This window comes from Lytechinus pictus, chromosome 1 (genome assembly GCF_037042905.1).
Source record: "Lytechinus pictus isolate F3 Inbred chromosome 1, Lp3.0, whole genome shotgun sequence".
Lineage (NCBI taxonomy): Eukaryota > Metazoa > Echinodermata > Echinoidea > Temnopleuroida > Toxopneustidae > Lytechinus > Lytechinus pictus.
In genome coordinates this window covers 15,524,802-15,536,104 of record NC_087245.1, presented here as the reverse complement: position 1 = coordinate 15,536,104, position 11,303 = coordinate 15,524,802, and the positions used below count along the sequence as shown (strand labels likewise).

At 34.2% G+C, this 11,303-nt stretch overlaps 1 protein-coding gene across 1 annotated transcript; it reads left to right on the top strand.

Moving 5' to 3' along the window:
* Positions 1 to 222: 222 nt before the first annotated feature.
* Positions 223 to 10,049, top strand: LOC129263801 (uncharacterized). Its single transcript, XM_064097011.1, has 6 exons — positions 223 to 481; positions 3,939 to 4,235; positions 6,105 to 6,194; positions 7,307 to 7,369; positions 7,744 to 7,828; positions 9,473 to 10,049. Exons 1-6 carry the CDS (start codon positions 385 to 387, stop codon positions 9,825 to 9,827), a joined length of 987 nt encoding a protein of 328 aa, XP_063953081.1. The 5' UTR covers positions 223 to 384; the 3' UTR covers positions 9,828 to 10,049.
* The last annotated feature ends 1,254 nt before the right edge of the window (positions 10,050 to 11,303 follow it).

Sequence of the window (11,303 nt, the reverse complement as noted above, 5' to 3'; positions counted from 1 at the left end):
CTGGTTTATTTTTAGTATGTGATCGATTTTGTGAGGGTGTGCGTGTGTGGGGGTGCGTGTTTGTGTGTGTGTGTACCTGATGATCCGCAGACATACTCCCTCATAGATAAAATATTCCCCTTTCACAAAAAGCTCTTCCTCATTCGTGATTGTTTGATTTGTCATTTCCTGCATCACTTTAGTTTATTAGCTTTATTTATTCAAGGTTTATCTTCATGACTTATATAAAATCGGGAGATTCCAAAGCGAAACTACAGTTTTACTTATACTTGAGTAAAAAAGTATCAATAATCGCACGACATTACTTCTGAAGAATTCAATTGACGCTATTTAGCAAGCAGTATCGGCATAGAAAAGGAGTGTTGGCGATGATAAAAAAATTTTATGTGTCACTGCAGTGGAAAGATCTACATGATGTTCCGATTTTTACCATCAATTTTATTGATAGTTCAGATTTCTCGATCTGAAAATTCTCCATTAAGTAAGTGTGATAAAACCTTTGTCATAATTTTCAGAGCAATAAACCGCTAGCTAACAAGTTTGATTAAAACATTTTTGATGATATTCGTATATATACATTTAATAAGTATAATGATAATACTGGGTTTTTCCCCCCAAGTTCTTCACATTGGTAAGTTTTACAATATCATGTTCTGATTTGAGTGTTATTATGTTCTTTTATTTTTTCAAGATATTTTAGGTTTCCAGGATCACATTTCGAAATGATAAGATTACTTGATAACACGACATATCCTGTAGAAATGAAAAATAAAAAACATTCTACGTTTCGATCTTTTGTTACTATACAACAGGGGGTAATACGGGGGGCTCGTATGAACCCCTACCTTAGAAAAGTAGTAATGAAAATAAAGATAAAATACCCTGTTTTCAGATTATATAAAAGGAAATGTTACTGCTTTGAAAACAATTCAACTCTTTTCTTTTTGGGGGGTACATGTAGACCCATTCTACCTTCATTGTCGACCATTTCTGTCATATAATCACATTCTTTTTTTGACAATAATTATGGTTGTACGGGCTAGTATGAGGGCTTATTTTTTGTATTGTTTTACTTCGGTTCTGAGTGTAATCTTTCATTATGACTAACGAAGTTTTCATTTGGAAGTTTGTTCGCATACCTTCACATGAGCATCATGCATGTACATATAAAGAGCTTGATTCCAAAAGGGGCTAAATCCAGTGACCAAATTTTTTTTTTTTTTAATACAATTATGTATCTTAGACCTGGGAATCAAATGCACCATATCGCATTTGAAAGAAACAATGTGAAGGTTGGTAAAAAATTGATTGCAAATTTGAGTTTTGTTCCAAAAGGAGCTAAATTCAAAACAGTTTTATTCCAAAAGGTGCTAAATCTGCTACCGGGTCATTTAAAATTTGTTAATTTTACTACTTTACATGAAGTTTGCATTCAGATTTTGAGGTATATGTTGTGGATACAAGTTTACACTATTTTTGCCAAGTTTGATGAAAATAACATAATTTTACTATTTTTCTGAATATCTTTTGGATTTAGCACCTTCAACATCAAAAAGTAACCGTCCTTAGAAAAGACGGGTTTGTTTTCCTTTTAAAATTTTCAATGGATAAACATCAGATATGATGTACTCTTATAGCAATATTTATGTGTTTTGTGTTCAATTTCCAATATTGAGCATGTTTAAATTGGCAAAAATATAGACTTTCAATTAAGGGTTTATTCCAAAAGGAGCTAAAATCCATGAAAAGTAAAATTTCACAAAATTATCAAAAATTAATATTGAATGCCAGATAAAAAAAAACCATTTAATTAATCTGAGATGATAGTACAATCGTTTATGTCAAAATAAAAAAGCTATATGGATAAGGAAAAGTGGTGAATGAAAAAACCTTGATTTACAGAAAAACGCTACAAGTGGATTAAGCTCCTTATGGAATAAAACTCTTCATATAGAATAGCTAAAATACAATTATCATGCAATATTGTTTTTAACTTTTGATATATTGATGATTATGAATTCCTACATGGATAAACCCAACCAGACTTGAGTTTTATTTTCAATAATGATTTAACGACTGAATGATAAAAATGAATCGTTTTAAATATGGGTATTCCAAAAATTATTTTCTCTCTTTCTTTATACCGGATGGGTGTTTCATAAAACTGTTTGTATTCACGTGACTTTACGAGCGACTGGTGATCCTTTCTTGTGATAAATAACGCACACCAGATTTTAATTGGTGTTGATGTATTTTCTTATAAGGGATACAAGTCGTTCATAAACTCTACGAACAGTTTTATGAAACAGATGCCAAAGTTAGATGGTTGCATTCTTATATTAATGACATCGGTTTTTCTACATAATGCATTTTTCGATATTGCTTTTTCCATAAATGTGTGGGGTTTTTTTATTCATAAATTTCAAAACTAGAGCTATATGGCGAATATTTCTGATCGTAAAACTATCTTTAGGACTCTGCATACGAATAGTGTTGTTATACCCAGACAATTAAACTGAAATTATGCAATTTGCTTTTATGCCAAAAGCAGTAAATCGCGTTTCAAAAGTTATATTGAATGCACATATTAGCGACTCAGTATTGACAATTATTCTGTTGAAAATAACGAAAATGATGTTTTTTCTTATGCTCATAATAAGCTCATACGTTTACTCAGATTGCATGGCGAGATATTCCTCGTTATAGGGGTACCATTCAGTCCATTCACTTTCGTTTCTGCGCAGCAGCTGAGCAAATTATTGAATTTAAATTAAAATTATTGAAAGCCATACACTAACAAAACTTTAAAAAAATTACATCACACGTATATTCTCTATTTTTTCCTCGCAATTAGCGTACTCAATAATTTATATTTTACTATTCAAGATACAAATCGGTTAGAGCCTATTGAATATTATTATCAACGAAAATTCTCGATTATTACAGGCAATTCATTTTCTATGAGTATTAGTATATTTTGATAGTATTCCTTTTGTTTTGGGAGCGTGAAGCAAACTTTAAATAATTAATAATTACTAACTTCATGTACTTGTGCTGCTTGCAATTCAATGCATGCATACAATGTGTAAAAAAGAAAAGTAAGGTATGACTGCAACGAATGAATTCAGATATCAATGATGTCAAAATCCTACATGAGTTAGTGAACATCTTGCTGATCGATTTTCAATGAAATCGAGATGAAAATTGATACTAAAATGTGTTTATTAAACAATTACAATGTAAATTACTGAAAATGTGTTTTGAAAAGGATTTTAATGTACAAGCCTTGTATTTAACAAGCCCTGCTTTTCATTGGATCCCTCCATTTCCTCAACTTTTATTATATCACAAAGATAAATAAAAATAGCCTTGCAGATGTTTAATCGAGGATTGTTCGACATGTATTTTTCCCCTCATTGTTAATATCATAATTGCATGATTATAATGATTGTTTATTTCTTACCGAAAAACGTATCCTTGGTATGGTCGTATTGCTTACATATAGTATATTCCTTTGTATTGATTTGTATGGTTATTATTTCACTTTGTGCAATATGTTTAGTCGAAATGAAATAAAGGAAACTTGGAACAACGGGTCATTGTCTATAGTGTATTGCTCATGGAAATGAGATGCCAGGCGTAGATTGCGAGGGAGCTGAAGAAACCGAATGGAAACAAAACCAGTGCAGTGAAATATTGGATTTCAGAGCACCTGACGACCCTGATGTTATTATGGAGAGTTGTCTTATTTCGGAGAAGGATACATAAACCTGACTGCAAGATTCTCATGCACAAAAATAATATAAAGATACATGTATGAAAACAACAAGAGAGTTTTGAGTCGGCTGTGATTCTTTGTTGTTGTTGTTGTTGGGTTTTACGGTTATTACTTTTATTTTTGATTCTCCTAATTTCTAAACCTTTTTTTTTATATACAGATGGTTGTTACATCGGGGAACATGTTACATCAATAACACTTAAGGAACATCGATATTCCTGTGATATTGATCCTAGAAATATGACTATTGAACTGTGTAAAGTAACCTGTAATATAATTGGTAAATATGCTTACGCCATGTACTGCGAAGGAATGCCTCGTAAATGTTTCTGTGGAAATAATGCTACTTCCGACCCGAGTAACTTGACAGGGGCAAGTGGATATATCACCAATTGCTATTGTTCGACAAACACAACATCATCATGTATCTGGGTAGCGGATCTCTCTGTTTTTGATCGTAAGTATCCGACTTATTATTATGATACACATTACTATATGAAAATAATGACGGCTCTTTTTACTTGAGGGCGTCCTTAAGACATCTAATTGAACAAAAGTCCTCTAATTAACCTTTAAAATAATCCTTTATCCTTTTTTATTCTTGCACAATTAATTTGTGCAAAAGATATTATTTCTATTCTATTCAGGGAAAAAAGTCATTTTTTACAAAGTATGTTTTTTTACTTTGTCGATTGATATGGGTTTTCCCCTCCGCTTTCACATTGTTATAGAAGAGAAATTTGGCAGTTTAACTTCATTTGTAATCATTCTAAAATATTTGTAATCTCATTGATATTGATATATTTATTTGTTTGATTGTTTATTTATTGTATACATGCACAGAATCTTTATTTGTATGAATTATGATTGTAAACTTATTGATTTGAAAGAGGAAGAAAATAAAAATATTATTCAAAACAAAAAAAAAGTGCTGAGCAAATTATAATAATAATAATGCCCATTAAAGACTCCTGCACGAAGTACCGTCAGCTTAGGGCACTCCCTTAATGAGGCTGCGATGAATGCTCCCCAAGGAGTGAAAATTGTGCTCTTTTCGTGCGGGATTGAAATGAATCCAATGACCGGGGTTATAATATGCTGTAAAGCGCTTTAATTGAGCCGTTCTGGGAAAAGCGCTATGTAAACATTTGCTATTATCATAATACGCAATTATTTTATTATTTCATTTTATGCAACTGCTTGTAATCGAACCCAAGAAAACAAAACATGAAAAACCAACAAGATTTCGGCTTGAACTTATACCGCATCCCACCGCTGCCATAAAAAAAACTCCAAACATGGGACGTCATGTATTGCGTAACATTGTTTGTAGGGTTTTCACTCCCATCCACCTGCTGAATAGAAAATAAAAATTATTAACTATAGATGGTGGAAACAACAATGAAATAGCATTGGCCTGATAAAATCAAAATGTTATAAGGAATAACAACCTTGCCAACATAACATCGCAGTATCAGATTGAAGTAAATAATATGTTGGCTTTGATGGGTATACACTGCCTCCTCCCAATTTGAAAATAACAAACTGTCAATGCCATCACCATGATTCATGGAAGCAATGTATTGCTTGTATAAAGCTTGATGATATCACATTGTCTAACTAATTTATTTTATGCGTTTTTAAGTTTTTTTTCTTCTAATTTTATATACCAGGGGTATGATACATTGTTTTAATTTTCATTTAATAGTGTATAGCGTAAAGAATTTAACTGTATTCAATTAGCATTCTTTAAATTCTGTTGAACCTTGTTAATTACAATCTAAATTTCATTGAAGAAAAGTTACATTTTAATGAGTCATTATAATGACTCACATAAACAAGCTGTGCTTTCCCTATGTCAGGGGCTCTTTTTTCTGTTTCGTGTTCTATATTTGCATTCACCCTTCAAGTTATGTTAAATTGGAAATAAAAAGATACAATCAATCACACAATGAGAAAAAAAGCAAAATGTGACCAAAAGAGTATCATCCTGAACGTTAGATGGCGCATCATAGGTGTATGGTTTTACGAAAGCTTGAGTACGTTTCCTATATACTGTCATCACCCTCATTGAAAATAATAGACTGAAACTAAATGGATAATAGTTCGATAATCACATTGGTATAGACTCGTATGTAGCATTAAGCTTGATCCATAACAGTGATTTAACCATATATGATCAAAAGAGTGCTATCATTGCCAAAGTAGGATTACGTGTCACATAGAACGTTTGTCTATACGATATTCTCGGCTTTCTTTAAGTTTGATATTAAATTGAATTTGAACAGTGTCATTAATAAATGCTAAACACTTTTTTTATGTATAGTTCTTCCTGGTAATCAAGATTCAGACGCTGCTGGAGGGCCACAACCGACTGAAAACTCAACAACGGTGATAACGAGTTCCCCAATTTCGGGTAATTTCATATTTTCAACTGCTCTATTGCCCTCAATGTGTTTCAATAGATTGTTTGCCTGTTGACGACCAACCGAAATTGAAGATTTATGGCGCTGTCACATTTCCCCTACGGCGGCCGTACTATGAGTCGAAAACGTCCGCTTGTTTTTCCGTTTTTATTTAAACCACCTATATGAAGCTGGTACAAACAAATGTTAAAACGGCCGTTTTCGTCTTGCCGTACGGCGGTCAAAGGGGAAATGTGACTGTGTCATTAGCTCCAGTTTAAAATCGGTTATATTTCATCATCATGAAACACAATTAAAGACCACTGTGATCTCATTAATTTTCAACTGCAAGATAACAGCAAATGATTTCCGCGTCTGTACATTTTATACAAATTATAATGACTGTTTATTGACTTGAAACCCCGATTTTGTTACAGATTGTTTAGCAAGAACATTAGTCAACGCTTCCATGTAATGATGTAGTTTATAATCTTCCTTTTTGATGGAGCCATGCACAAGTAAAATGCCACTCGTTTTCCTAAAGGGGTACTCAGGGCTGAAAACAATCGTGTCTAAATAAAGAGAAAAAATTAACCGAGTAAAACGCTGAATTTTTCATCAAAATCTGATAGCAAAATAACGAAGCTATTGAATTTTAAAGTTTAGCAATATTTGCATGAATATTCATGAGGTGGTTTGATGATTTTTTAATGTTATTGCATTATATCATAACTACTTTTTATTTTCATACGAGTGTATTACGTATTCCTTAAAACTAAAATAAGTTGCAGCAGTGAATACCTTACACATTAAACCAGTTGTCAATCCAAGTTTTGCTCATTCTTGTAGGACAAAATTCAAATCAATATAATATTTCATATATAAAATATATAAGCGGGGATATGACGTCATCAGTGTGCTCATTGCATATTCATAAAGACATTCATCTTTCACCGAAATAACGCAAAGTTTTAAGTATCGTAAATTTGTTATTCCTTGTCCAATGTTGATGAAATTTTTAATATTTTGTTTGTTTGATTTTGTTTAATCTGTTTAATTGGTATTATTTTCAGCCTGGAGTTACCCTTTAATATCCAATATTATTATTATTCCCACATACCAGTTACTCAACAGTCAACAACATATTACAACAACCCTGGCAAACGGGTCGTCATTGCTAAAACAGGTAGGATTATTAATACAATTTCAATCAACATTTGCATAAGTGTGTATGCTATGTCCATTAATGCATTGATATATGTTTTTTTCTTCTTCTTTGTTTTTTCCCTCCGGGGGCTTCGTCTTGTCTGGCAGGCATTTCGTGAATCGCATGGATGGTCTAAGGGCCAATATTCGTATTTAAAATGATTTTATGTATATGGTCAGCCCCCGCCCCGGCAATGACCCTCTTTTACACAAAGCTTTATAATACATTCCATGTAGTGTTTTACTTGTGATCCAACGAGTGGTTTCTAAAATAGATTAAACAATTTATGAAAAAAATAATTACCACAGCCAGTAATGTTAGCATATCTTTTTCATCTTTTATTTTTCACCTAGGCACATGGGCAGTGGTACTTGGTACTATCTGTGGTCTCCTGCTCATCTATGGGATTGTAGTTTCGTCGTTGCTATACTTATCAAGGTATGAGTAATACTCGTGACCTGTCGAAAAACATGTACTAAACCTTTGTTAAACCGAAGTTGAACCAGTAAGAAATTCTTCTAGTCAAGGATGGGGTTGGAATGCCTCAAATACAATGGCTACATACGGAATCACCGTGACAGGCGAAATATTCAAACCCCTATAAGTGTATACCTATATGATTAATTTCTACTTCGTTTGAAGATTCGAATGGCTAAACAAGGAATGGAAAAATACATAGGCCTATACATCATATTTGCAAAATTCAGTTCTGCACTACCAATCCAATTTGTTCAAATTTGGGCATTAAGAATCAAGCTTGAAAAAATGAGCTATCTTAATTATTTCCACTCTTGTATCCAGACGAGTGCACACACACACATCCACCCACATACTTCTAAAATCACCTTTCATGATAATGATAAACATCTCTCTCTAGATTTAAATTTTATTCGTCCATCGATGATAGGCCTATTGATTTAAAGGAAAACCCAGGTTCAATCAAGGGTACTTAATACATATTAATATTAACATATTAATATACATATTAATATCGTAGGTCTATTTACAATCTCGCTCACAGGATTGATCAAAATATTTAGTAGGATAAAGCCTACCTACCTTTCGGGACTTCCATCAATTGGGGATATAGGGAAGGACTGCTGTCCCCGCTCCTCAGTTTTCTCAAAATTCGTGTTTGTTTTGGTTTTTGTTTTTCTATTGTTTTTTTACAATCCAATTTGGTTTATAGAAAAAAATCATCAGTTGAAACAAAATGGGGTTAGCTTACTTCGTTCTACTTAAATATATCCAACGATCCAACGTAGTACACATATCGAAAACGACTTGTGCCATCATTGTTATTGCGTCTGGTCGGGTAATCGTGTTACCCGGTCAATCGAGAAAAGGGTCCCCTAAATTTCCAAAACGTCGGGTCCGACCCGACTCGATAACCCGATGTGATGAAAACTAAGCCCTCATCAAACATATCAATGCTACTATTGCATCATTGCACCCACTGAACATAAAAGTATTTTATCTACACTTGTAAATACGCGCTTCAAGGGCGTAGGCTGGGGGTGCATGCACGCGGGGTGCACCCCCGGGGAAGAACAGGTTGGCTATTAATAGCCAATCTGAAACGGGTCTATCCCTACGATTTTGTATTACATGCATTGTTCAGTTTGATTACTGTTATATTGTTTTTAATTATTTGATCATGTAATGTTTATTTTGTTTATATTTATGCATTTTTAATCGTGAATAAAAACCAACCAACCAACGCTCCCGCTGAGGCAGATCGAGCTCCGACACTTGCAAGCAAAACGAATTTTGTACCCCTTCTTCTGCTTTCAACAACTGATTTTCCAAACTTTAGTTCCACTTCCCCAAGATGTGCACCCCCTCCCCATATTTTAGTTCCACCTCTCCAGGATGTGCACCCCCACAAACCCCGGTGCTCAAACCAGCCTACGCCCTTGCTGCTTGATATATTTTTGTTACATACAGAAATTGTGTTTTGGGACTGCACAACCAAGTTAAAGAAGACTTTTTATTTTTTTTTATTCAACAAAATATGTTGTTGTAGAAAACATGAAGTTCGCTTTATCATGTTCAATTGTTCATGCTATCTTTTCGTTTCAGACGTACGCTGCGATCGTTGGAGAATTCAAAAGAACAAGATGGCCGCCAGAAACCTTATTCCTGCCTAAACAGAGAGACTCGTGATCAACGCTATTCCTATCAGGGCATGTACCTTAGCCCCAATCAACAGAATTATCCTAATGGAAGGTCTTCAGTACTTGAGCATTCCTATCAAGGGGTTGGTCCTCCTCGATCCAACCAAGGTGTGGTTCCACCTCCTCACCCAGAGCACCTTCATGCTCGCTCATACGCTGAATTGGTCAATCAAGTTCACAACCGACAGGCAAGGCAAGGGACAACGATTACAGCCCAAGTGGAACCCGATGAACACAATTATGTCATACCCGAACTGTGAAAACAAAATTTACAACGTCTTTGGTGATCCGTCAAAGATTTGGTTTGACATAATATGACACTTGCGTACAGTCTTAAAATGTTGGGCAACATACTGTGCACACAATTGGTTAAAAAAATTATCGAACTCTTGGTAGTTTCATGAACCTATTACAATAGGTCCATGGCATAGGGGGGCCCGAGGGGGGCCCGAGGGGCCCGGCCCCCCCCCCATTGGCGGAGCAAAAACAAGAAAAAAAAGGGGGAAAGAAAGAAGAAAATGAAAAGAAAAGAGGAGAAAAAAGAAAAGGAAAAAATAAGATAAAGAAGACAAGTGATAAAAATAAGATGAGGGGAAGACTTGGGGAAAAAATGCATGTTACTATAAAATTTTCGCTCACGCTCGCATTGCCTGTTAAATGATTTACATATCTTGCTCAATATGGAGCTTAAAATATCAGGTTTTGAAGTCATTATACAAAACATATTTCTCCTCGGAAATCGAACTTTCATTATTTTGTTTGATTAACATTTTATTTTTAAAAAGTGCTCTGTAAAAATGTCATATTAACATTTTTTGCTCGCGCTGTTTGATTGTCAGATACCTATCATTTTCGTGTATTCCACAAAGTTCTCAAAATATCCCCATTCAGGTCTGATTGTCAAATAGTATCAGCTAGCGCTATACGCTCACATTTTATGTTATTTATAATTATCTCAATATTAACTCTTTAACAAATTACTTGAAATCCCCGTTTCATGACAGTTTATCAAAAAATTCGGCTCCGATTTGCGCTGGCATTAATTGTTAAAAATATGTATTAACTCATGCATCCTATTCATACTTTCAGAAATGCTTGAAATGTCCAGTTTTCAGGCCATAATATTAACAAATTTCGCGTTCTCAATATGCTTAGTAGAATAATAAATAAGTTATTGATTAATTATTAAATTGTCCCTTTGTTCAGAATGGAATATCGACAAGTTTCATCTCGCGCTTAGGAATAAGAATAGGAATATGATGACAAAATGTCCTTAGAATGTCCCGGTCCTATATAATATAATAATAATAATAATATAGGGTATTTATATTGCGCACATATCCACCTTGTTAGGTGCTCAAGGCGCTCCTATATTACCCGGCTAAGCTAGGCGTTCATAGCGCACACAGCTTTTTAAGGAATTACTTCCTACCGGTACCCATTTACCTCACCTGGGTTGAGCGCAGCACATTGTGGATCAGTCAAAACTCAAAGTAATAATAATGAAAAATATCACGGGCCCATTTCATAAAGAGTTACAACTTTTGTAACTTCGCCATTATGGCAACTACCATGGTAACATTGATTGTGATTGGCTGCTGAGCAACGTTGCCATGGTAGTTGACATAGCGTCAAAGTTACACAGTTATAACTCTTTATGAGACGGACCCCAGCTCTTTATTAAGAGCGATCCATAGATTAATGGTCTAAATCTGAAACACTTCCTTGCATGTTTA

Excerpts from the sequence above, each read along its gene's own strand:
- LOC129263801 (XM_064097011.1), top strand. The coding sequence starts at position 385 with ATGTGTCACTGCAGTGGAAAGATCTACATGATGTTCCGATTTTTACCA. Across the intron at positions 482-3,938 it reads ATCTGAAAATTCTCCATTAA|ATGGTTGTTACATCGGGGAA; the intron begins GTAAGTGTGATA and ends TTTTATATACAG. Across the intron at positions 7,829-9,472 it reads TCGTTGCTATACTTATCAAG|ACGTACGCTGCGATCGTTGG; the intron begins GTATGAGTAATA and ends TTTTCGTTTCAG.